The 27,711-nt window shown below is 36.6% G+C and overlaps 1 protein-coding gene across 3 annotated transcripts in view; it reads right to left on the minus strand.

Annotated features, from left to right (window-relative positions):
* Positions 1 to 7,332: 7,332 nt before the first annotated feature.
* The window catches only part of rai14 (retinoic acid induced 14), a 65,413-nt gene continuing 45,034 nt past the window's right edge, over positions 7,333 to 27,711 (minus strand). Inside the window, exons 8-18 of one of the 3 annotated variants that reach the window (XM_073824879.1) lie at positions 21,586 to 21,692; positions 18,466 to 18,653; positions 17,804 to 17,829; positions 17,354 to 17,434; positions 14,102 to 14,191; positions 13,794 to 13,916; positions 13,229 to 13,330; positions 11,425 to 12,948; positions 11,180 to 11,332; positions 9,213 to 9,278; positions 7,333 to 9,041 (exon numbers count right to left, since the gene is read on the minus strand). In XM_073824879.1, coding sequence (XP_073680980.1) covers positions 8,964 to 9,041; positions 9,213 to 9,278; positions 11,180 to 11,332; positions 11,425 to 12,948; positions 13,229 to 13,330; positions 13,794 to 13,916; positions 14,102 to 14,191; positions 17,354 to 17,434; positions 17,804 to 17,829; positions 18,466 to 18,653; positions 21,586 to 21,692 — 2,538 coding nt within the window. In that variant the 3' untranslated portion in view covers positions 7,333 to 8,963. Of the gene's footprint in view, positions 9,042 to 9,212; positions 9,279 to 11,179; positions 11,333 to 11,424; positions 12,949 to 13,228; positions 13,331 to 13,793; positions 13,923 to 14,101; positions 14,192 to 17,353; positions 17,435 to 17,803; positions 17,830 to 18,465; positions 18,654 to 21,585; positions 21,693 to 27,711 lie in introns of all 3 variants that reach the window. The other 2 variants (XM_073824878.1, XM_073824877.1) reach the window with 2 other exon arrangements.

Raw genomic sequence — 27,711 nt, forward strand, 5'->3', positions numbered from 1 at the left:
AGTAGTGGCTACAGCAAACACAAAACATTTTTACAACTTTTGCAACTAGGTAAAGATTTAAAAACCACACCAACATTTTTAAATAATTTATCCAAAATATCCACCTTATTCATATCCATAGTAAGTGCTATTAGGGTGGGACTTCCAGTTTATTAGCCGCTATAGGGAAATAATGAGAAAAATTACAACGTGCAGTAAATGGTAAAAATGTTTGCATTACAAACCAGTGTGTTCAAAATTAACATTAAAATAATATGATAAGACACACCAAATATCAAGCAGCAAAACGAGCAGTTTTGTACAGCTAAAAATAGCTGGGCGATTCAAAAATATTAGAATCGAGTAATCTACATATCCATACTTTGTGGTTTCATACATGGCATTTCGAATTTCGCTGATCTGCAATGTTGTGAAAAAACACTTAATGTAAAAAATATCTGTCACATTAAGATAATACATTAAAATTACATGGTAAGACACACCAATTTGCATTATTAAGCAGCAAAACTAACTGTTTTGTACAGCTAAACATAGCTGGAAGCAGATGAGACCAGAAGCCAGACCCATAAAATTTACAAATGGTCATAGATAAAACATTTTTGAAACGTTGTGAAAATAGCCCATCAATCATGTTTTCCTTAAGCATCAAAAATTACGTTTACAACGAAAACAAAACCAGATCAAACTGCAACGTTTGGGAGACTTTCAGGTTATGTTTATGTTAAAAAAGTAACACAATTAGTAAAAATATAAGTAACATAGCAATATGTGAACCCTTGCATAGTCTCTGCTCTTGATATTCAATACTCGAATCGAATAATCTACATATTCATACTTTGCGGTTTCATACTTGGCCTTTTAAAATGTCACCGATCTGCAATGTTGTGAAAAACGTACTTAATGCAAAAAAACATTTGTCGCATGAAGATAATACATTAAAATAATATGATAAGACACAAATTTGCAATATCAAGCAGCAAAATGAGCTGTTCTGTACAGCTAAAAATACCTGGACGTGGACGAGACCGGAAACCAGACCCATAAAATTTACAAATAGAAACATTGTGAAAATAGCCTATCAATCATGTTTTCCTTAAGCGTCAAAAATCAGTTTACTATGAAAACAAAACCAGATCAAACTGCAACTTTTGGGAGACTTTCAGGTTATGTTTATGTAAAAAAAAATCACAGTTTGTAAAAATGTAAGTAACACAGAAATATGTGAGCTTTTGCATAGTCTCTGCTCCTGATATTCAAAAATATTCAAGTTGAACAATCTACATATCCATATTTTGTGGTTTCATACTCGGTATTTCAAGTTTTGCTGATCTGCAGAGTTGTGAAAAAACGTACTTAACGTGAAAAAACATATGTTGAATTAGGACAATACATTAAAATAATATGGTAAGACACCAATTTGCAATATCAAGCAGCAAAACGAGCCATTTCGTACAGCTAAAATACCTGGACACGGATGAGACCGGCCAGACACATAAAATTTACACCTTATTATATACAAAATAACTTGCTGTTTTATACAGCTAAAAAATGCTGGACACAGATGAGTCTGGAAGCCAGACCCATAAAATTTACAAATGGTCATAGATAAAACATTTTAGAAACGTTGTGAAAATAGCCTGTCAATCATGTTTTCCTTAAGCGTCAAAAATCATGTTTACTACAAAAACAAAACCAGATGAAACTGTAACTTTTGGGAGACTTTCAGGTTATGTTTATGTTAAAAAAGTAACAGCAATAAAAATACTCAAACTGAATAATCTACACATCCATACTTTGTGGTTTCATACTTGGCATTTAGCATTTCACTGATCTGCAATTTTGTAAAAAAAAAACATACTAAATGTAAAAAAACATCTGTTGCATTAAGATAATACAAATTTAAATAATATGGTAAGACACTCCAATTTGCAATATCAAGCAGCAAAACTAGCTGTTTTGTACAGCTAAAATAGCTGGACATGGATAAGATCAGAAGCCAGACCCATAAAATTTACACCTTATTTTTTGGGGGGGGAAATAAGGTGGCTAAAACATGTCAGAAATGTTGCAAAAATAGCCTATCAATCATGTTTTCTTTAAGTGTCAAAAATCACGTTTACGAAAACAAAACCACTTCAAACTGCAACTTTTGGGTTACTTTCACGTTGTGTTTATATACAAAAAAATAACACAGTTAGTAAAAATATCTAATATGTGAACTCTTGCGTAGTCTCTGCTCCTGATATTTGAAAATATTCAAATCAAATAATCTACATATCCATACTTTGTGGTTTTTTACTTTAGAATTTCGCTATCAGCAACGTTGTGAAAAAACGTGAAAAAAGTGCTTAATATGTTAATCCATAACACATCAATTTGCAATACCAAGCAGCAAAACATAAAAAATAGCTGGATGAGGATGAGACCAGAAGCCAAACCCATAAAATGTATAAATGGTCGTGGATTGAAATGTTGCAAACATAGCCTATCATCAATCATGTTTTCTTTAAACTGTCAAACGTCATGTTTACTACAAAACCAGATCAAACTGCAGCTTTTAAAAGACTTTCATGTTATATTTATGTAAAAAAAATTAACACAATTAGTAAAAATATCACACAGCAATAAGTGAACTCTTGCGTAGTCTCTGCTCCTGATCTTCAAAAATACTGAAATCGAATAATCTACATCTTTGCGGTATATTACTTGGCATTACGATCTGATCTGCAACATTGTAAAATAACATTCTTAATGCAAAGAAAAGTTGCATTAACATAATACATTAAAATAAAATATGACACCAATCTGCAATATCACACTGTTTTGTGCAGCTAAAAATAGCTAGAGGCCGATGAAACCGGACCCATAAAATGGATAATATGTAAGTAACAGCAATAAGTGAACTCTTGCGTAATCTCTGCTCAGCTCGATATTTGAAAATATTCGAATCAAGTAATATCAATACTTTGCGGTTTCATACGTGGTATTTCCAATTTCGCTTATCTGCAACGCGAAAAAACATCTGTCGCATTAAATAACGTTACATGGATTTTACGACGTGAAAAAAGTTTTTACAAGGTAGTTGTGTTTGCTGGGTAGCAGCAAAACTTGACAAACGAACGTATTGAGTGATTTATCGACAGTGCAAGTCATAACCAACCTTATGCGCCATATTAGCACGTTTCACGGAACATAACAGCAGGGAGACAAATGTGGTTTCACAAAAAGATGGACAAGAGGACAGTCGGACATATGGTGTCTGCCGTTCCTCCGCCTCAGACGGTTTGATCCACCACATGCCGATAGCGCGGCGGACCCTCGTGAGCCATTTCCTTCACATGTTGCTAACGGTTTTCCACCGACACGACTGGCCTTTTGAAGTCCCTTTTAAGAGCACAATTATTCCCCCTTCCAGACAGTACACTCACTTCTCACCTTTTTAATAAGCCACTCATAGACAAGTGTTTGCCTCTTTTACTCGCGCTCTCTTTCTTACTTATTACTAAGTGCTCCCATAAATTCCCTGTCACTTGGCTGCAAACACGGTCGCCCCCTCACCAGGTTGATTCTCCTGCTAGTTCTGAGTCACCGTGAAGGGGCCTCCACACTTTGATTTTCAATGACTCAGGTGTGACTAATATAAAAGAAGCCATTAGAAGAAATTAGACCTAAGAGTCTCGAAAGTCCCAAGGCTGCGTACTAGTGAACTCGTGTTCTATTTACAGCCTGCTTAGTGCTTAATAAAGAGAATGACAGCGGATCTGGGAATGCTGTCATTAATACTATTATCCCGCCTGTTTTGATATGCAATTACCACATCTGGTTCCACTTAGGCGTATCAGATTATGATGGCAATGCTCTCGAGGAGGTTTGGAGAACGCCTGCGGTCGTTCTGAGGGCGAAATGCGTCGACAAATATAGAGGATGCGCACAATTTCACAAATGGAAGTGTCCCAATTATAAATACAAAAAGTATTATTCTATTAATTCATATATAGATAGCATATACATTGCATGGCCACTTCTGTTATTAATCTGAAGGCATTTTCAAATATAAGACCTACGCTTTTGATTTGCATATCCTTAAGACATTTTCTAAGGAATTGGTAAACAGCGCCATCTAGCTGAGACAACACATACTTTGGTGTACGACGCTAAGGATCCAGAGCAGAGGTGGGATGCGGAGGGATTATTCGTGCTCCTTTCTTGCGACAGGAAAAGAATAACAGCTGAAAGTCTTAAAATTAATCCGCGTCGAAGTAAACAGTTTTCCACCACAGAGTTCTAAACCTATAAAACTGCTACTGGCATTTCTGCCAACTTCCGTGTTTAGCTCTCTAATGTGGTGTCAATTTGGTCAAATTAGACGGTATTCTCTGTGAACAAAGTTAGAAAGAGCCGTTTTGACGGGGCCATCCCACAGGGTACAAATGGTGACATTACCCAGAATTCATCTGGCACGATATCTAAGAACATTCTGCTGCTGTGTGCTCAGAGTGAGATGGACTATTGTCTCTGGATCGGCCTTCGGGCGCTGACAGTTGTTCTCCATGCCAAAATGGCATCTAGAAACATTGACAGCAGCCTTCTTCATCAAAGCAGCAATTTTATGAAATTACTAACAGGAAATGGAACTCACATGCTGGCCAGTATTGTTTTTGTGTTGGTTTTTCTCTGGGAGAGCTGTAAAATGGAGACATTTCAAATATGAAAGTCTTTAATTTGTACAGCATTACTTTTACAGCTTCAGGAAACAAAGAACTGTTAAAAACAAGGTTTGTAAAAAATGTATTCTGATTGTTAGTAGTACTTATTTTGAACTCTTAGCTAGTTTAAATTCACTGCAAGTTTGATGACGACGCATAAGAAGCTCAAGCGTCAAGGTACAGTGATCCAGCAGATTATAAAATAAAATGTAATAACAATAAAAACAAAATGCAGAATCACAAATTGCTATGAAATTGAAGCCATGGGTTGAGCTCTTCCTGCGTCTGGGAAGCTGTATTTCAAGCTGAATTCACATTTGTAGAATACAAATTGAGAAGCTGGATAGCTTTTTGTTGCACAGAATGTTCTTATAATTTCCAGAATATTTGACCAAAATAAGAGGAATCATACAAAATGCGTGTTATTTTTTATTTAGGACTGACCTGAATAAGATATTTCACATCAAAGATGTTTACATATAGTCCACAAGAGAAAATTATAGTTGGATTTATAAAACTGACCCTGTTTAAAAGTTTACATACACTTGATTAATAATACTTTGTTGCGAAATTAATGATCCACAGCTGGGGTTTTATTTATTTATTTATTTACTTCAGTGCCAAGAGAATTTTAAGATCAGGGTAAAGTTAACTTTTGTCTTCTGGGAAACATTCAATTATCTTCTGTAGCTTCTGCATGGCAGTATAAATGAAAAAGAAAAAGAAAAAAAAATAATAATTGAAGAGCGCGGTTCAAACGGCTTTGCCTTATTTTTCAAAATATAAAATCGCCTGAATTTTGTAAAAAACGATAAGAGTTTGGAGAGGAAAAGGTAAAAAGCAATACAAAACAAACAATTTACAGGTTATTTTGTCATTTCTTTGCTCTCAAACTGAATGCAATGTAATAAGAGGCCTTATTTAATAATAACATTAACAGTGAAGCATGCATCTAACTCTGGGTGAAAAGCTTATAATAAAATGGCCAAAATTCGTCTACTTGTTAAGAATGAATAGTATAACACATTTCCAAAGCTGTAAAAGGTTATTTAAAAATAAAGCATTCATTTTAAACAGTTTACTGTCTTAAGTGCACCCATTTATTTAGTCTACAAATTAAAATAATAATTATAATAATTACGATTATTAGTATTATTTACGGTGAGCATCGCTCAATTTCGTTTCGTTTTTATTAAGTTAATTTAGAAAAAAACGTTTGGAGCATTTTTTGTTCGTTAAATGTAAGTTTTTGACTTTTAAAGTAACGACCAAGCGGCCAGCGGCAGAGAATGAGTTGATCATATTGTGTTCGATCAATTTTGCCTTCTCAGATAATCACGACTTGCCTAAAATAAATATAGATCCAGGCCTAAAAGAGTTAAAATATAAAACAATGTTCATTTCAACGTTAAAATAATATAAATGTGCGGTATTACGCACAAATGCAATCGTTTGTACGGAGAGCCGCTTTGCAGGACATGGAGGAGCCAGCGCAATCACTTGCATTTTTGCAGTGGAAACAATTTAAAATATTCCGTCATTTTTGCTCATAAAGGTACGAGTAATACATTATTCGGAACTGTAAAGGGTCTAATTTTATTTGTGTGCATTCACAATATCAACAAAACGTTGCAAACAGTGCTTGAAACGTTGAAAACAAACATGATCCCCTCATGTCATCTCAATAGGAGCGCTTCTCAGCAAAACTCAGCGAATACAGAACTCACAGACAAGATACATGTATTTATAGAAAGCTTTAAATTATTACTTAACGAAATAGAACAAATCAAAAACAAAAACTATTTCATTATGTAGTCTGTAAAGATTATTTTTTCTCTAAAGGCGCGTCTAAAGAGGAAATGGCGATCGGCAACTTCATCCTTGCTAGACACTGACTCAGAAAACACAAGCGTTTTAGCGTTTATTTTACAATAATTACCAATAGGATAAAACACAGGCGGTGAATATAAACACTTTTATATTAGTTTAATGTTGAAATTAACATTGTTTTATACCTGAACTTGCTTTTGTATATCAACATGCTTTAGACATATTTTATTTGTTATTTATAGTAGCCTGTTGTGATGATTTTTCACAACCCAGATTTTTTGGTGCCTTTTGGTGTGCGGAGCGCCGGCGCTGAGCATCAGTGAGCATTTTAACTTTTTTGTAATAGTTGCATATGAGTCCCTCGGTTGTCCTCAGTGTGAAAAGATGGATCTCAAAATCATATAGTCATTGTCGGAAAGAGATCAAATACACAAAAATGCTGAAAAAACGAAGAATTTGTGAGACCTGAAGGATTTTTTTTGAAGAACAGCAGGCAGTTTAACTGTTCAGGACAAACAAGGGACCAATGAACAACTAATAGCCTGCAAAAAAAATAAAAAATAATTCAGGTAACAACAATTAAGAATCAAGTGTATGTAAACTTTTGAATGGAGTCATTTTTATAAATTCAACTATTATTTTCTCTTGTGGACTACAGTATATGTAAACGTCTTTTATATGAAACATCTTATTCAGGTCAGTCCTAAATAAAAAATAACATGCATTTTGTAACTGTAACTTCTCTGCTAAACCCAATATTATTTGGAATTGTATGCTTCATTGAAGACAAATAAGAACCAATTCATAAGTTTAATAACTAAGCAAAAATACTCAGCCAACAACATGTTGTCTAACTTAAAAACAAATACAAATACATACGAAACAACTCAAGTATGAGCTTGATCATGAAACATGACACCTATAAGAGCTCAATAACAATATCATGGGCATTCAATAGGGCAGTCTGATATTTTTGCATTCAAAATTTTCACTTCAGAAACTGAAATTGATGCTATTGGGGCTATGTGATCGATAACAAATGTGTTTTGTATATTTTGAACTTGTTTAGTAATGCCATGGCACTTTGTGAGCAACTGTAATGGATAAGAAACAAAAAGCAAAGATGGCACAATAGGTTTTTTTTCTAGGTAATGGACACATTAATACTAAACTGGTATAGTTTCTATAAAAGCAATTACTCATAAACAAGTTTATATCGTACTGTATGCATCCCTCAAATTACATTCAAAAGCTACAAAACTGTACTAAAACAGATAATGAGCTCGGCTTTAGTTTATGGATAAATTCCATCTACACCATGCTCTACAGGTGAATAGCATGCTTTCAAGTGCGACTATGTATTAACACTTACAACTCTTTAAGTGCCAAAAAATCCTATGTATGCCCCACTTGGGCAAGTGTGTTTATCCTTACACTGATGTAGTTCATCTCATCCTTTTCAAACCTTTTTTGTTGCAAAAACCACAACTACATTGAAGTGCTAGGGCTAACGTGCCCCTCACTGTGTTGCTGGAAACTTTAGTACACTACTAACTACAGAACTTGTTTAACGCGCAGTGACTTCATTACTATTACAGACAACATATTTAGGATGTGCAGGCAAATTGAACTCTAAAACTATGTTGTAGTGTACCTGGTTGGACCAAGCGTAATGCTTAAGAAAATTTAGTGCAGCTTCAAATGTTATAGCCTCTGAAATATTACAAAGTAGGCCTTAAAAATGAGCAGAGGCATATGGACACAACCCATCAGGTGTCCTAGAAATGGCAGGCAAATGCTGGCATCAAAGAAAAACTGACTACTGACTAAGAAAAGTGCATTTGCTCATAGGCATTTTGTCAAAGCACCTACCCTGAAAAAGTGGAGAATTCAACTCTACTGAAAAACGTTGCAACGTCCTAGAACAAACACTCAGCCACTTCACTTTTCACAGCATGCAGATACTACAGGTGGCTGCAATTTTATAAAGTCCACACACGACTGAAAAAGATAGAAAACACAGTTGTAAAAGGTGCATTGCAATGGACTGCTATGCAGGCAAACATACACTGTGCTTTGTTTTTGCATTTAGAATCAAATACTGATCACATTTTTTGACAATGTACAAAAATAGAACAATTTTTCAAAACAGATTGCAGAAAATCATTGACTGTAGATTGTGTTTCTTTGTCTGGCACTGTGTGAGCTAGGTGATTGTGCGCACATCAATTGTTTTCCTCTTTTTGTAAATTACGCAAGTTCATCATACATTTCCAAAATATCAGGGGAAAAGCCAATGGTGATTCAACTGCAGTGTTTGACTACATGTGTCATTCTGATTGATGGATTCTGGACCTTAGTTCTCAAATGAATATCCTTTGATCACTGTTTTTTGGCAGTTCATGAACAACTGCATTACTGGCTCCTTCACTTGGCCTCGGCTGGCATTTTGCACATTACAAGTATCTGCTTCAAAGCCTTTTGCACATCTTCATCCATCTGGCCCTAAAAAGAAAGGTTTGAGAGTTTAAAAGTGCTATTCAGAACTGAGAGGAAAAACACAATTTAATAATAAATTAACAGTATACGGATGGAAGCAAACTCAAATGTAAAGAGGGAGAATTTTAAATATTTAAAAGTGTACACTATATGAACGGATTGTAAATAAATACAGACCTGGACAGCATAAAGAAGGTGCATTCGGTAGACTGAAACAATTTCATGGTGACGTTTCTTTGACTCCTATTGTGAAAAGAAAGCAACTACTTTGAATGTTTGGAAAGCTATTTTGAACTCATGCAGTACAACTTTTAATTACTCACCCTCATGTCGTTTCAAACTTGTAAGACTCTCATTCATATTCGGAACATAAATTAAGATATTTTTTTATGAAATCTGAGAGCTTTCTGAACCTGTATAGACAGCAATGCAACTGGCATGTTTAAGGCCCAGAAAGGTAGCAAGGACATTGTTAAAATAGTCCATGTGACTTCAGTGATTTAACTGTAATTTTATGAAGCTACAAAGAAAAGAAAACAAAAAATAATGACTATTTTTTAACAATTTCACAGAAACCCTATTGTAATTGTTAGAATGGCCAAGAATCAGCAATGTCCACGTAAAACTGATTGGGCAGACCAAACCCTAAGTTGTAGAGATGTGAAACTTGGAGGGATGGTAGTACTCACACCGTCTACAACATCACCAAGGCTCACCCCCAATTGGCATGACGTGGCCACTACAGCGATCAAAGGTATAAAATTGCTCATAATTCCTCAACCGTTAGTTGCAGGTTAAAGTGTCTTATATCGTTGAAATTCTTGCCTCACGCTGAACAAAATCCGTGACCCTGGCAAGATTTTCAGGTATTTTGCACTTTTTGAAAAAACTACTTTTGCGAACTAGTCCTAGTTTTTTGGCCCAATCACAACCAAACCAATGCAGATGGTTTCTCAGTGCAGATTCTCTGGACAGTAAACATCTTTTCACCCTCCGTCAAAAAGGGATGCCAAAACGTTTTGAAACGGGCAGGGCCGCCTTTACTAAAACAGCTATAACTTTTAAACGGAATGAGATATCTTCGCCAAACACACAACACGTATGTAAGATCTGAGGTCACACGAAGAAAGTTGTGGAGCTTGGCTACTTGATGGCACTATAAGAAAGAAAAAAGAAGAAAAAAAAGTCTCGGTCCCAAGTGGCACAAGCCACAAAGGACATTTGTGTATTTCAAAAAACATAGCCACCATAGGCAGATAAACTTTGAGTACCTTTTAGACAAGGTTAAATAAGGCTGATTGAAACGAAACTCGGTGGGCCTGTTTGACTCACAAGAGATTTTCTGGAGAGTGAATATCAATAATTATCAAAAAAAAAAAAAATTAACAAAAAAAATTAACTTTCGACCCTCCATTCCAAAAGGATGCCAAACATTTGAAAGGGGCAGGGCAGCCTTTACTAAAATGGCTATAACTTTTGAATGGAATGAGATATCCTCAACACATGTAAGGATATCAACACACTTAACACATGTAAGAGCTGAATCTGAGGTCACATGAAAAAAGTTGCAGATTTTGGCCACTTGGCGCAATAAGAAAGAAAAACGGCCATAACTGAACCGTGGAAATCAGTACATGGGGTTTTGATCTAAAGTGTCACAAGTGTCCATAAAGACATTTGTGTATCTCAAAAAACATGGCTGCCATAGGCAGATGAACTTTGAGCACCTATTAGACAAGGTTAGCGGAGGCCAATCAGAACGAAATTGGCCACTAGGAAGGGCGTTCCTATTTTTCAAGGGTGTAAATGATTGTATATTGCATGTTTTTTTCACACATATGCACAATATTTGTATCATATGACACGTGAACATGGTAGTTGCATTGCTGTTTACGCAGTGTCAGAAAGCTCTCGGATTTCATAGAAAATATTTTAATTTGTGTTCTGAAGATAAACAAAGGTCATACGGGTTTTTAACAACATGAGTATAAGTAATTAATGAGTGAATTATCATTTTTGGGTGAACTTTTAAAAATCATAAACTAGTACCATCCCAAAACTTTAAACAATTGCTAAATATCCTATAAAGACATACACGATTAAATGCCTTGCTAATTTATGACAGAGCAAGGTTTGTAACATACAGCAAGTTGATATTGCAGTTGTTTGATCTGCTGCTGGAGGGAGTCCACCTGCTGGTTCTGTTGTCTCTTAGGGGTGCTAGTGGTGTACGACAGTTGTGAAAGGCTGTTCAGAGCATCCTTTAATTTCATAACCTCCTTTGAGAGCTCATCAATCTGTAGATAATTAACAAACACAACACATTAGTTGTTAACATGACACATCTGCATCATTTAGATGGGAACATGAGTGGGAGAATCAATATCACCTTTTTATTCTTGTCTCGCTCAGATATCACATGGATTTCCACCTGCTTCTTCAGCTGGACAACAACATCCTGGGCCTCCCTGTACTTGGTATTCAACGCACTGCATTCCTTCTCCCTGCTCACTGCCAGCTCCTGCGCTGCTTCTCTTTCATTCCTAGCGTCCTTCACCTCCTGCCAAGCGGTGGTCACTTCCAGGGCCATTTCATCTTGTTTCCTGAGAGCATCCTTCAGTAGGTGGTTCAGGTGGTTTATCTCACCCTCCAGCATCTCCCTCATCTGCTCATATTCCAGGCGGGATAATGAATCATCTGGAGTTACATCCTTCTTAACTGTCAGTCTGTTCTGCAAAGCGTCCACCTGTGAGGTCTTCTGGGCAAGCTGCTCTTTAAGAGCTTCAACTTCTGACTCAAGGTTCTTGATGGCATTTCCCAATGATGCCACAACCTGGGTGTGGTCTGCAATGGCTACAGACGATTGTGCCTGGTTTTCAGCATCTTGTTTCACCTTAGCTATTTCTTTAAGTGCCGCTTGATGCTTAGCCTCAGTGTCTTTCAATACATTCTGCATGTCCTTCATTGTGAGTGCCAGCTCTTGAATTTTTTGCTCATGCTCCTCCTTGGTGATACTGGGCACATCTGCCTTGTCCTTAGGCTCTGAAGCTTTGGACTGCAGCTGGTTGCGGGCGGCGCTAAGCTCGCTTTTGGCTTCGCTGTACGATTTTGAGAGCTCCAAAAGCCGCCGCTGCAGCCCATCGATAATCTCGCCGAGCTCTGCCTTCATCTCCTCAAAGTCTTTGGCAGCAGCCTCCACCGGCACAGTGCCACGAAGAGCCTCCTGGAGCATCCTGATCTCCTCTTGAGACTCCTTGTACTTCTCGATCAACAGCGCCTTTTCCTGGTTGACGTTCTCCACCAAAGTGTCGTAGGTGTTCTTCAGTTCTCGACGCTCTTCCTCGGACAGCCGGACAGTTTTGAGCTGAGCCTGGAGGTCCCTTATCAAACAAGTATCTTGCTTTTGCTCCTCCTGCGATATGGCCAACTTTCCCTTCAGTTCTTTTACCTCCTGCTCCAGGCAGCTCTTCAAATATTGAAACTTCTGCACCACATTGTCCTCTTGTGTATCTCCCCTCACCTGTAACTCATCTTGGCATTTTTGGGTATCTTCACCCAAGCTTTTAGATGCAACTTCAATTTTCTCAAAGTCAGTGTTGAGTCTGGCCTGAAGGTTGCGGTTCTCCATTTTTGACTCTAGTAGTTTGGTCTGCAGATTCTCCAGAGCATCCCGCAGCAGTCTGATTTCTTTATCCCCACTGAGTCTTGTGTCCTTCTCAAGCTCATGTTTGATTGGCGAGCCGCTGATGTCTAGAACAGACAACTCTGAAAGATCCTCTTCATCACCAGTATGTATGTGCACGTCGCTGGAGAGCTCAAAATCAGCTCGGGTGGAGTGGTACGAGGCATTGGATTCAATGCTGTTTGGACGGGAATTTCCCTGGCCTTCCTCTCCTTGAGGAGCTGGACGTTTCTGTTCAGTGAGAAAAGATAAATGACTTGCAGTGCACTCCCTTGTTTCCAAATGCTCTTTGCTTAAAAGTGCTGTGTGCAATTTCCACCAACCAAACAAATTAGTAAAAATTTCCAAACAGGTTTCCCAGCCTAGCACTGTTTACACAGGCAGTCTTAAGTCTGGCCTGACATGGTAATATTTCCTCCAAAAGAAGTCATCTTACAAAGATTTTATTTACTTAAAAATACATGTCATCTGTAAGGTGATTTTGAAAATCACAAGTGTTAAAGTGAATTACCTTTATTATTTGGGCAAGCTGCTGGTTTTCCAGAGAGAGAGAGGCTATCTTTGCTTGCAAGGCTGCAATCAATGTCGAATCAGCATTTCCAGAGTGTTCCATCTGTTTCAAAACAGAAGGACAACAAGATTATTTTAAAACATATCCTTTTTGTCAGGCCTTAAGACACTAAAAATGCTGATTACCCATGATATGTTACTACATTGAGATGAGTCACAAAATGCTCCTAACACAAGAAGCTGTTTTAAAGAAAATCATTACGTCTCTAGGTTTCAATGCTTACTCAAGACTCTGTAAGGTCAAATTAAAAAAGACCCAAAGGTTTGCGTCACTAGTTGAAATTCAAACACGAAGCACAAACTTAAAACAAAACTCATCCACGAGTTCGAGGCCAAGACCGGTGGTGTGGAAGAGAGGACCGCTTTTGTGTCCCCTAAAGCAAGGTCCTTCACCTGGCCAGGGCCAGTAAAATGCAGCTGTTAAAATGGGTTCCAGAGAGCAAAAGTGGCTGAAGATCAAAGCAGCTGCCACATGAAGGAATATTAAAGGGCTGTGCGGTACTCGCCTTGGGCTCAGTCTGCTCCACAATCTGCTTCAGATCTTCAATGGTCTCGAGCAGCATGCTCTTTTCCTCATGCAATTTTTCGATCTCTTCCTTCAGAACAGCACTTTTCAGCTCCTCCTCCTCCTCCTCCTCAATAAACAGGAAGTGAAGAACACCCAGTTAATCATACCATTAAATGATGAACAAAATGTAACAGAAACATGGCTATTGCAATCAATATTATAATAAATGATAATAAATATACTTATTATAAATTTACTTTTTAGTAATATATTGTACTAATACTGATACCCCCTTCACTATTTTACCTTGTAATTGAATCTTTTGGATGAATCACTTTTGCTGGACAAAGGAGTTTCAGTTGGAGTAAAATATGGTGGTGAGAAGATACCAGGCGACTGAAAAATGAAACAAAGGCTAAGCTTAAAGAGAGTATGGACACAGAAAAATAGTTAAATCTCAGTTGGACCTTTAGAAGTCATCAAAATAAATACAGTTGAAGTCAAAAGTTTACATACACCTTGCAGAATCTGCAAAATGTTAATTTTACCAAAATAAGAGGGATCATACAAAATGCATGTTTTTTATTTAGTACTGACCTAAATAAGATATTTCACATAAAAGACATTTATATATAGTCTAAAAAAGAAAATAATAGTTGAATTTATAAAAAGGTTGTTCAAAAGTTTACATACACTTGATTCTTAATACTGTGTTGTTACCTGAAGATCCACAGCTGTGTTTTTTTTTTTGGTTCATTATTATTTTTGCCACTGTTCTTCAGAAAAGTCCTTTAGGTCCCATAAATTATTTGTTTTTGTTTTTTTAGTCAGAATTTTTAGTGTATTTGAACTCTTTCCAACAATGGCTGTAAAATTTTGAGATCCATCTTTTTACACTAAGGACAACTGAGGGAGTCATATGCAATTATTACAGAAGGTTCAAATGCTCACTGATGCTCCATGAGGAATCACGATGCATTAAGAGCCGGGGGTGTAAACTTTTGAACAGAACAGAATGAAGATTTTTTTCATTTAGTACTGCCCTTCCAAAGCTACAGAAGATACTTAAATGTTTCCCAGAAGACAAAATAAGTTAAATTTACCCTGATCTTCAAATTAATTTTTTTCACTTAATGCATTGTTTTTCCTTTTGAAGCATCAGTAAGCGTTAAAACCTTCTGTAATAGTTGCATATGAGTCCCTCAGTTGTCCTCAGTGTGAAAAGATGCATCTCAAAATCATACAGTCATTTTGGAATGGAAATGCAAATACTCAAAAATGCTGAAAAACCATAGAAATTTGTAGGACCTGAAGGATTTCTCTGAAGAACAGCAGGCAGTTTAACTGTTCAGGAAAAACAAGAGATTCATGAGAAAAAAAAAAACACAGCTGTGGATCATTTAGGTAACAACACAGTATTAAGAATCAAGAGTATGTAAACTTTTGAACGGGATCATTTTTATCAATTCAACTTTTATTTTCTCTTGTGGACTATATGTAATAGGGCTGCAACAACTAATCGATAAAATCGATTATTATCGATAATGAAATTCGTCGACAACGATTCTCATTATCGATTAGTCGGGTCCGCCCACAGTGCACGTGCACGTCAGATGATCACGTCAAATTACAGCACTGAATGAGGCATGTCTATAATAATGCATCTAAGAATAGTGGAGGAAACAGACTGAGATGCTGCAGGAGAGATACGTGATCTGAGCTGCCCAAAACATGAGAATTCTTTATTTTAAACTGTCTCAATTTTGAAGCTGATAGCGTAATGGCTTGCCCTGTGAGGCGCTTTGACAGATCCGTTCGCATCCTCAGTATGAAAACTTTTAGTTTACGGTCATATCCTTATCTTTAAATGTCACAAATTCACACAAGCATTTCCATTTATGAATAAAAGTCCATCCTGGCAGTCTGTTTAAATCTTTACTGAATGAGCGTCAGACAGCCGGAACAAAGAACACAGACAGGGAGACACTGAGTCAGCGCAAAAACATTTATGTCTGCCGTTGAATGTTAAATTTAGATTTAAATACAATATGTAGTGCACGTATTTATGAAGGGTAGGAACTATAGGCCAGGGCTGTGACGGTGGCAGATTTTACCAACTACGGCGGTGCGGTGTTTATAGCTATATAAAGAAATGAGCCTCAAACATTAACAAACGAGCGTGTTTAGCAACTCCGTCGTTGAAGAAGCAACCTACAAAACGCTAAAATAAATCAACGAAATAAAACATTTAAATAAGAAAGTAGCCTAAAAAAGAGTTAGATAGGCTAATAAACAAACATTAGTTGCAAAAAACAACCTCGACAGCTGATCAGAATTACTGGCTCGATTCCGACTGGAACCTGTCTTTCTCTTCCCCATTGCGCAGCTGCTGTTTTTAATAACAAGGTAATTACATTTATTTTCGTTTCTTTATTTTATAAAGTTAATTTAGAAATATATTTGGAACACTTTTTATTTGTGAAATACAAGTTTTTGTTTTTTTAAAGTAACGAAGCGCCCAGCGGCCGACATATGAATTTAGCCTTCTCAAATCATCACGATATAAATTAAAATCCTTAGATATATATATATATATAAAAAACTATAAGCATATCACAATATTAGTTTAATCGTTTAACTTTGATAAATGTGTAGGCCCTATAGGCGCACATCTAATCGTTTGTGCGCAGAGTGAAAGCTTTACAGGACATGAAGGTGCAAGCGCCATGTGAAACTTCATTTTTGCTCATAAATGTAAGAGTAATACATTTACTTTAAATTATTACTGCACTACTATAAAACGAAATAATTCAAATCGAAAACAAAACTCTTTTATTAGATATAGGCCTAATCCATAAAGATGCATTTAGGCTTTAAAAGCGCGTCCAGTGAGCAGATCTTTGCGACACTGACTCAGAAAATACTAGTTAATTAATAAATAATTTGAATATCTCCTTAATTTTTTCCCCTGCCACATTCATGGTAATTACTTTAGCTGGGGCTTTGCGGCCAGTTTAATCTTACTGCGTGCATCTGAACGTGGAACTCTGCTGAAGGCTCTTGCGCTCGCTGATGCCGCTGTAGGCGGGACACTAAACACCGACACGGCAGAATAAATAGCAGAAACACTGTATTTTATGCTTGTTAGTGTGTTTTTCTTCAGATATTTGTCTTTTCTCTTTATTACGACAGGTGAATTGTTGTAAATTGTTTAGCACTGTGTGTTCATAGCATTTAGAATGTGGAACAGTGTGATTTTAAAAATAAAAAAATAATTGACATTTTTAAGCCAACTAATCGATTAATTGAAAAATTAGTCGGTGAACTAATCGATTATCAAAATAATCCTTAGTTGCAGCCCTAATATGTAAACATCTTTTATGTAAAATACTTTATTCAGGGCAGTACTAAAATAAAAAAAAATATCATGCATTTTGTATGATCCCTCTTATTTCGCAGATTGTGCAAAGTGTATGTAAACTTTTGACTTTAACTCTAATTGCATCTAAGTCTTTTAGAAAGTGCAGATATCACAGATTGAGCACTATGTGCGTTTACCTGGATTGGGCTAATGGGAGGAGGAGGTGCTTTTCTCTTTTTGGGGGTGGAGCTTCTGTCTTCATTTAACTTTTGACCATGCTGAGATTGTGTGCGTGATAAGGAGAGTGGCAAAACGAGAGAGGAAGACGAGGTAAAGTGTTTAAGCGGTTAGTGAAATAAACACTGTATACTTAGTATGGAAAAAGAAAACAATCATCACTACAGCGTGAGGCAAACGCTAGTGCAAATTTCTCAGTGCATTGTGGGAATGTTTATCAAATGTGAAAAGGGAATCAAAAATCCTGGCTTGAGGTTGGCACTACTGTCACCAGTAAACTACGCATTCAGTTAAAATGTGAATTTTAAGCATCTACGGAGAACCTTTGCTGTTTCTATCAATCAGAAAATGAGAAAAACCATCAAGTCTGAGGGGAAGAAAATAAATGAAATGAAAATTAACTAGCTTACCTGAGGGGTTCTCGCTGAAGTCTTATCTGCTCATACAAAGATACAAGAGGAGAAAACCGAGTGGGGGTTAAGATATGAAAAATTTAAATGTCATGTCATGTCATTAGTTATGCTGTCCTATTCATTTCTTGTTTCATTACTTCACAAACACATCAGAGAAATTTAGCAAATATATTGATTAACTTTCTCTTTCACTACCTGGACATGTGGAAGGGGGAGGCATTTTTTTTAAATCGCCACTAGATGGCTATGTTGAGCCAAAAAGCTCATGTGCAACATGAAGGGAACACATTCAGGATGACAATCCACAAACAAAAAATATCAACCGTTTTTTTAATACCACTGGGAGAAAAAAATGAAGTTGCAGAAACCAGGCTTTCTTCAGTGAATATTTTACACTGAACAACAACAGGCTTGTGGTTACAGCCAAATCGCAGTTGTGCCGACATGATGTTCAGACAACAGCTTGTGCAAAATTAGTTAAATCACAGATCTCACACTGGTATGTGAAGAAATGTTACTGTTCACTTTTAAGTGGAGTGTCATTTGGTTATTACAGAACAGCAACTACATAGATTTACAAGCAGCTCCACAAAATAATGACCAGTGGTATTTTAATTATTTGGAATGTGGAATTTGGCATCGCATTCATATGAGTGTACCTGACTCAGATTGCTGTCTGTGAAGGGTTGTGTTGAGAACGGTTTGGACCTCGCTGCTGCTTGACAGTTTGGCGTAATGAAGCACGTCATGGCCCAACGAGTCCACCATTTGCAGGTCGGCTCCCCTCTGTACCAGCAGCTCGACAGCGGCCGGACAGCTGCTCTCACTGGCCAACATCACTGCGGTTCTGCACAGACAACAGCACGTCACTTACACTACTGTTCAAAAGTTTGCTGTCAGAAATGAATACTTCTATTCAGCAAGGATGCATTAATATGCAACTACTTTTTCAAATGTTCTGAAAAAAGATGCACCATGGTTTACACTAAATAAATAAATAAGAACAAATAAAAATGCTGCAGTTTAGTTCCACTGTTGCAGGGGTGTTTCCTCCAAGGAGGCAATGCCTCCATCACGATCAGTGATGGGAATACTGTGTTATAAATAAACAGCGTTACCGTCATTACTTTTTTCAGTAACGAGTAATCAAACGCCATTACTGACAATAAAATAGTAGAGTAGACTTTCTTTTAGCCATAGGACCTGCAAAGCTGTGCATCGCATTGCGTTCTTCTACTGAGGTAAATTCTGGCTTATTCCTCTCAGCGCGTCTTCTTCCAGAAACGAAAGTAGCCGAGATGTACTTGAACGTTCACGTTTGTTTACGGAAATGATGTGGGAGTTTACCTATATGTCCGTGCGTCTCATGTGGATGTTTAAAATTTAAAAAGCCGAGCCACTGATGCCCATGATTACATTAATGATGAGTTAATCATACGGAGAGAATATTTGTATTTGACTTGCTCCATTTAAAAACATTTCAAGCTTTCTATACATATATTTCTTATGTATGTAATGTTTCAGAGATTCAAGTTGTTTTATTCACGTGTCTGTGAAGAGAGGTGACGGAGACCAAAACGGCAGAAAGCACACCGTGTTTATTTTCTTTATTTTACAAAAGTAAATTGTTCTGTTATTGTTATGACTATACACAAAGAAAAGTAAAGCCTTTGCTGTTTCAAACGATACCTTATTCTCATCTGTGGGATGTTTTTCATGTCCGTCGGTTGAAGCGACCCCAATAATGTGATATTTAGCCCCTGGAATCTCCCACAGCAACATTAAAATATTGTAGATTAGTGTACGTTTTATTCATTTAACATATTTAATATTGGAGGCATCTAAGTTATTTGACATATTTGATTTTTTTTTTTAAAGTAACACAATAGTTACTTTCTATTGTAATTAGTTAATTCTATGATTAGTAACTCAGTTACTAACTCTACTATTTTTGAGAAGTAACTAACTATAAGTAATTACAACACTGATCAAGATATGATTGGATATGACTGGTTATGTTCATCTGTGATTGGTTAATGCGATAAATACCGCCTCGTGTTCATGTGCTTTCTGCATTCGCAAAACAGTCCGAATGAACAAAATAATGGCGTTAATAGGAAGACTAATTTAAAAAAAAAAAAAACAACTCACACATTTAGATATAACCATTTTGCTATGTCAAAAAAATACTTATGATATGTGGGAGTTTTTAGTGAGTAATCAGCTTGGTAAAATTACAAGTATAACTCTGTGTCTGTGACCAATATTTACCAAGCTTTGATGACTGATGATCCGAAAAATTAATAAATCTTCGAGTTTTGATTTTTTTTTTTAAATGTATGTGCATTTATAATGCTATAATTTGTAATATATCACCTTTGCATCAAAGTAAACAAAAAAAAATAACGCTAATGCGAGAGTGTTTTTTTTTTAATGTATGTGCATTTATAACGCTATACTTTGTATTATATCACCTTTGCATCAAATTAAAAAAAATAAATTGTAACGCTAATGCGAGAGTGTTTCTAATGCAGCGTCTATGGGGGGGATGGTAAATTTGACATTGTTATCTCTACTGACTGCCGTTATCAGTCTCTCACAGTTTTCTTTTGCTATTTGAGCTAATGGGAATGCAAAAAATATATTTGTGTTATACTCTCCCATTCACTGCTCTCAAAGTTAACCCAACTATGATGACTTTCGCTGATGAGAAACCCAGAAATGTGAAAAGGTATATTAAAAAGAATAACTGAACAGAAGTTCACAAATGAAATATATTGTTTAAATTGTTGCTAGCTTGAGTTATTTTGGAATAAATGTAAAATGCCTAAAAACACAACCTTGATGAGATTCATATTTGACTTTAATAAATAGTATATTGATTACATTGTTAATGTCAAAATATAAAATATATTTCTTTTTCTGATAGTGTAAGTAATGTTTAACCAAGAAAATGTGACTGGGACATGAATTTATAATTGATTTTGATTTGGAAAAAAAAAAAGAATCTGAGGATTTTGCCTCCTCATTTCAAAACACCACCGCACACCACTGCACTGTTGGCATCCCAATTTAGTTTCTTCAGCTCACATGACACTTTATAATACCAGGATGTAATGTTTAAAGTCCCCCTGAAATCAAAATGAAAGTTTTTTGGCTTTTAGTATGAATATATTAGCTTTAAGGTTATCTATAAGCTAGTGTGCTGCAAAACAAAGACAAAATTCGCGTTTACAAGATATGGGCATTCAAAACTTACAGTCTCGTCACTTCCGCCAATATGAATCAAGGATTTGGATGATATCACCGTGCACTTCAGTTTCTCATCAAACGTTCTGTCCAATCAAATGCTCTCTAGAGTCCGTAATGTCCCGCCCCCTACACAGAGACGCATTAACCCGGCCGGAGCAGATCATATGCGCTCATATGTGCGGACGGCATGTATTAAACTACACAGCCTCAGCATGATTATGATCACTATTTCGTTTTAGCAAGTTTGGTATTGAATCTGTGGGGTAATTTATTAGTCTGTGGCTGTCATAAGCTTACAAATGCGGCTTTACCGAGCTCAACGGCTCTTGCCCGAGCAGATATTAATGGAACGCTATTGGCTATTCAAAATTAGTGGGCGGGGCTGGGCGATATGTTTTTGTTTCAGTTAAAAGTACGTCACCACATAGAATAACGCTGCCTGTTTCAAGGCACTTCAGTGGACCTTTAAACTGAGAAACTTTTCTTATCAGCAGTCTTAATATTATGACTGATGACTAGAATCATACCTGCCATTTTTGTCTCTATCGTTGATGTCAGCGCCCCAATCCAATAAACTCTGGCAGACCTCTGCGTGTGCATGTCTGGCTGACAAAAGCAGGGGCGTGAAGCCATCCTAAATGAAAAAGAGCTTTGAGTCAATATCATTTTTCTTTAAATACCATCTACTGCATGTTAAGAGGCTACGTTATAATAATAGAAAGTCCATTAGACAAACTAGAGCCAAAGCATTAAACAGCAAGACATTTATCATCAAAATGCATTACGGCTTTATACAACTTATATTAACTGAAGTATAACCTGATGCATTAATATCAACTGAAGTATAACCTAATGCACTAAATTCTACATGATAGTACATAGGTGAACTTTTTCTTTCTGGCTAAGAAAGAAAGAGCTCAGCGTTCCCTGCCGGTGACCCCACCAGGGTTCTGCCAATTATTCCAGAGTGAGAGAAACTGACACCTCAAAGCATATTCAAGGTGACAGAGCTGAATTTGATCTGCAAACCTTTAAATCACACCCTAATTCTGTACAGCACAAATGCATAGTATTTTTATTTATTAAAACTATTACAACCCCAACAACAAAAGAGACTGTGCATGCAAAACATTGTGAGCTGTAGAATAATGATTTCAATTCTGCTGATGTCATGCTATTTGAATAATTTATGAAGACAAACAAGAGTATAACTTTTTCTTGAGGAAGGAAGAGGTGCATATCTAGACTTTCTATGTAAGCTCACAACATGGTGCGGATTTTCCCTTGAACGTGAGGAAACTGACACCGTCTTGGAGCTAATTTACGAAACAGACATGACCATTATTTCATAAACTCTTTGCGCTTGTGCGTGTTTGAGGTACGAAGTCCTCTTTAGATGCTTTTCATTTTGTACCATAACTGGCAAACGCTTAGTCATTGCAGTCCAGGGGATGGTTTGAGCTCATATGGCATTAAGCAGAGAAAATTAAATGATTTAGTACAAGCCTATGCGCTGGCTGGTTTCTACACTGGCATGTATTGAAGAGCCAAGACCAGATTAAATTTAACAAGCTAACATTTAAGACATCTGGAAGGTCAGCGCTCAACCCAACAGGTCAGGGAATGCTATAATTGCAATTTAAACTAACAGGTACATTTGTGTGACCTGGTATTTGGGTGATGAAACATAAAATAATTACCTATTTTGTAGCTATTACACATCACATCAAGGTGTTTAAGTCACATTTGTTTTGTACATTCTGCAAGCGACCTTTAGGTCAACAGACAGTCTGTAAACAAATTGTTGCGAAAATATAATTGCTTGACACATTTCTTCACAAGCCCTTCAAGAACGAGCATTTCTCTCCACACAGCAAACCACATCAATGCCAATTAATTAGTTTATAACTGCATCAGGACTGATAAACAGCACAAGATTGCTGTGGAGAAAGTTGGTTTACAACACATCCACCTTATTATTCAACGCTAGAGGGAAATAGCAAGAAGAATAACAAAGTGGCGTAAACGTAAAACTGTTTGCGGCTACAAACCAGTGTGTTTGTAATTAAGATAATACATTAAAATAACACGGTAAGACACCAATTTGCAATATAAAGCAGCAAATTGGCCAGTTTTGTACAGACGCGGATGAGACTGGAATCCAGACACAATAAATGTACAAATGGCGGCACCCGCTCTTGCGGCAAAATTAAGGTAGATACCTCAAGGGGGTTTACAACTATGCCAATTTTGTAATGGCCAAGTCACTGTCATAAAAACATTAAGATAATTGTATCAAATGACTGGTTTGTTTATATAATGAGTCACATGCATTCATTAATCTTAACGTAAAACAGGTTTTGAGAGAACACCCTATTAAACAAACCATTTTAATAAGGTGTTGCTGTGTTATTAGGCTCAAAGACAGTTTGCATAACGAAGTTCTTCCAGGCAGGATATCATAAACTGTTGCAATCATATTGTTATACTGTTGCTGTTCCTTTAGGGGTACAACAGATTGTATTAACAGACAGACAGACAGTTGTGTACCATATTTACTCCTAAAAGTTGAATAGTAGTACATCTTCAGTACACAAATTAAGATCATTTTAATAATTAAAATGAAATCCGAGAGCTTTCTGACCCTGCATTGCAATGCAACTGGCACGTTCAAGGCCAAAACAGTATTTTACATCGATAAAATAGTCCATGTGACATCAGTGGTTCAACCATAATGTTATGAAGCTACAAGAATACTTTTTTTCTCATGTCATTCTTTGCAATGCGTTCACAAGGGTATCACAATACATGGGTGTAGTGCTGCTGAAGCAGGAGCCGGGGTTCTGACGTAGAACGTCCATCTCTCTTAGTTTATCATATTAACCATATTCTGGTTCAAAAAAGTAAGGCCGAGCAAAAAATTGTAAGTCATCTTATCTGTAGAAATCAGGGTCGGAAATGAACGAGGGCTTATGGCAAAGATGCCACCAAAATGAACAAAAACGCCCTATAAATGCCTCCGCACAATTTAACAACGCATGGAATTCGTGGAATGACAATTGGAGTCACTCACACTGCATCAGACTGATTTTGCACACTGTTTTGTGCAGCGTTGAGCCTTAACCAATCAAACGCATTTCTGTTGAACTTAAGAATGCATTGGCAAATCAGAGGCACTTAGATTAGTCAGCACACAAGCACATGCAAAAAAAAAAAAAGCTTGCCAGTGCACAGGCAGATGTAATTTGAATGTGTCCAAGAAAAACAGCAAGGAGACTGCATTAACGTTTCAATATTTTTGTTTGATAAACTAGTGCTTTCTTTGTTTTTTGGCTTAAAAGATAAACTCTGTGACACTGGCTGGTCATCTCCACAGTAGTGATGCACCTGTATGCATGTTTTACATGGATTAAATAATTGAAGAATTTTTTTCTACTTGAATTGAGCCAGAAATACAAAAGAGTTTTGAAGTTTCATGCTCAAGTTCACAGAAAGTGCATCCTGTTTGTTTTATTTATTTTACAAAAGTGCAACATTTCGTTGTTATTGTGAGTGCACACAAATAAGAGTGGAGTCTTTACAGATTAAAAAGATGTATTACTTTTATCTGTTTGACCAAAAGGGACATAGTATTTTAAGAGCAAGTGACCGCACCAGCGCCTCCATCTGTCATGCAGTGAACGCGCTACTGTTCAGCTTCTGCACTTAAAGCCCCACTAAGTAACTTTTTTTTACCTTAAAATAATGTTTCTGAACTCATGTCAGTGGTTCATCAACTCATAACAGGGTGAAACGGCACTTTCGTATTTGCTTTGCGACCCTCTATCAGAAGTCATACAACATACGCTACCTTGTCACTGGGCATCGTTATTTCCAAAGCCGGTCCTGGATAGCCTTTCAAACAAATAACGTGCATGTGACACGACGGTAGGCTAAATTATTTACGACAGCGGTAATGGACAATTCCGCTTCTAACCTGTAGGATTGAGGGAAAAGTTACTTAGTGTTGCTTTAAATAGCACATATTTTACTAGGCTAACATTAGATTGAGCTTCCATGATATCTTTAAAAAAAAATTAAAATAAAAAAAAACATATTCAAGGTCGATGAATGACAGCTGAGCATTTGGATGTCCTGCCCGACGTACTATATTACCACATAGACCAGCCGTTAACGATCTGTCTGTCGCGGACTGTGCAACTTCGCCACATTCTGTGGAATATTTTTTTTTTTCCTGTGACTTTGCCAATAAAAAATGTTTGGTCGACCAAGCCTCTTCTTGTTCTTAAGGGGCAGCCCTATTAATTTCGTAGCTTCAGTGATTATAACAGGAGTTTCTACACAACTTGTGCTAGACTTGGCTAATGTTATGGATCGACATGTTTGTCTATGAAGCCAGAATGTGATGTGCCCAAAAACAGACCCCAAAAAAAGTTTTCTATTTCAATATTATTATCAATAATCTACAATAATGATTTTGTCATAATATTGCAGCCCTATGAGCAGGGATGGGCAGTATTTTAGATAAATGTATTTAAAATACGTATTTGAAATACAAAATACTATTTTGTATTTTGTATTGTAAAGCCTTTGGGGAAAATCTAATGTAATTTATATTTAAAGACATTTAAGATGAGTATTTTGTATTTTCCAATCCAATTTCCAATCAACCTCTTTATTAACACCCCTCCCCCAACTTTAAAGGGATAGTTCACCCAAAAATGAAAATTTGATGTTTATCTGCTTACCCCCAGGGCATCCAAGATGTAGGTGACTTTGTTTCCTCAGTAGAACACAAATGAAGATTTTTAGCTAAAACTGGTGCAGTCTGTCAGCCATATAATGGGAGTGGATGGGCACCAGACCATTAAAAGTAAACAAAAACATGCACAGACAAATCCAAATTACACCCTGCGGCTCGTGACGATACATTGATGTCCTAAGACACGAAACAATCGTTTTTTGTGAGAAAATGAACAGTATTTATATAATTTTTTACATCTGATACACAGCAATGTCCATCTGTCCTGAGCACGAGTTTATCATCCGGCTCGTGACATGTGCACACACTCTGGCGTAGTATACGCAAACGCCGTAAGGGGAAATCGGTGAAAAGTCCCGGATGAGTTTGTGCAAGCAAACATAATCTTTTAGCTTTAAATCGGTTTGAACAATCAGGATAAGTGCAAGTAATTACCATTTTGAATAGCCACTATACCCACAATCTCTGTGCACTGTGTAAACAATGAGTGTCGTATACTTGCGACAGATCGAGCCGGATACTGAGCTCGTGCTCAGGAGAGATGGACGTGGTGGTGTATCAGAGGTAAAAATGATATAAATACTATTCAGTTTCTCGCAAAAAACGATCGTTTCGTGTCTTAGGACATCAATGTATCGTCACGAGTCGCAGGGTGTAATTTGGATTTGTCTGTGCATGTTTTTTTTTTTTACTTTTAAAGGTTTGGTGCCCATCCACTTCCATTATATGGCTGACAGACTGCACCAGTTTTAGCTAAAAATCTTTGTTTGTGTTCTGCTGAAGAAACAAAGTCACCTACATCTTGGATGCCCTGGGGGTAAGCAGATAAACATCTAATTTTAATTTTTGGGTGAACTATCCCTTTAACACTCATGCACATGAGCTGCCTGCAGCAGAGTCAGCATTGGATCAGCGACTTTTCTCAGTTTTCTGCATTAAGGTAAGGGTGTCATCATGATCAATTCCTTGTTGATTAAAGTTAAAATGGTGCATCATTCAGATTTGCCTTCAGCAAACATGAAAGAATAAAAAATCACCGACAAGTGTAGGAGATAAATAGCGTTAGCTGCCTGTTAGCCAATCAGTTTTGATAGTTTTTTTTTTTTTTTATCTATCAACTTTGTGTTATTGAGTTCTTGTTACTGAGTTGAAGTCATGATGGCGATAAAACGTAATAAAAGATGTTTGGGGGAAAAAATAGTTTTGTTTTTCCTACAGGGCAGGGGAAAGGAAGATCATTTCTAATCAGTAGTACACATCTAAATGTTTTTGTTTTGCATTCAGAATATGTCCAGATATTTCAGCCTAATAGGGATGCCTGCACTTGATGGCCAATTTCACATGTATTTTGTGTATTTTAAAAATACAAAATACTGTATTTGTATTTAAATACATTTTTCCACTCAGTATTTTTATTTTAAATACATTTCTATGTATTTATGCCCATCTCTGCCTATGAGCTAGTTTTCTATTCAGATACAATTTTAAACAGTCTACTGTTTTTGACAACAGTTTAAAATATTGATTAAAGTAATTGGTAAATTTAGTATTTGACATTAAAGACAATATGGTTTTTATAATAATAAGGTGATTATAAAAATTTCTCTCACAAATGTAAAAATTGCCACTATTTTAATAATGCACTTACTGCGTTTCTGTGCTTGGAACGTGTCAGTTGCATTGCAGTCTGCAGGGTCAGAAAGCTCTCGGATTTCATCAAAAATATCTTAATTGGTGTTCCAAAGATAAATGAAGGTCTTAAAGGTTTAGGAATAATATGGGTGAGAAATTAATGACAGAATCTTCATTTTAGCTGAACTTTCCCTTTAAGTAGTATGCACACTTTAAGATACTAATTTGCACATTTTAGGGTTAGATAAGGTACATGCCT

This window comes from Garra rufa, chromosome 19 (assembly GCF_049309525.1).
Source record: "Garra rufa chromosome 19, GarRuf1.0, whole genome shotgun sequence".
Taxonomy (NCBI): Eukaryota; Metazoa; Chordata; class Actinopteri; order Cypriniformes; family Cyprinidae; genus Garra; species Garra rufa.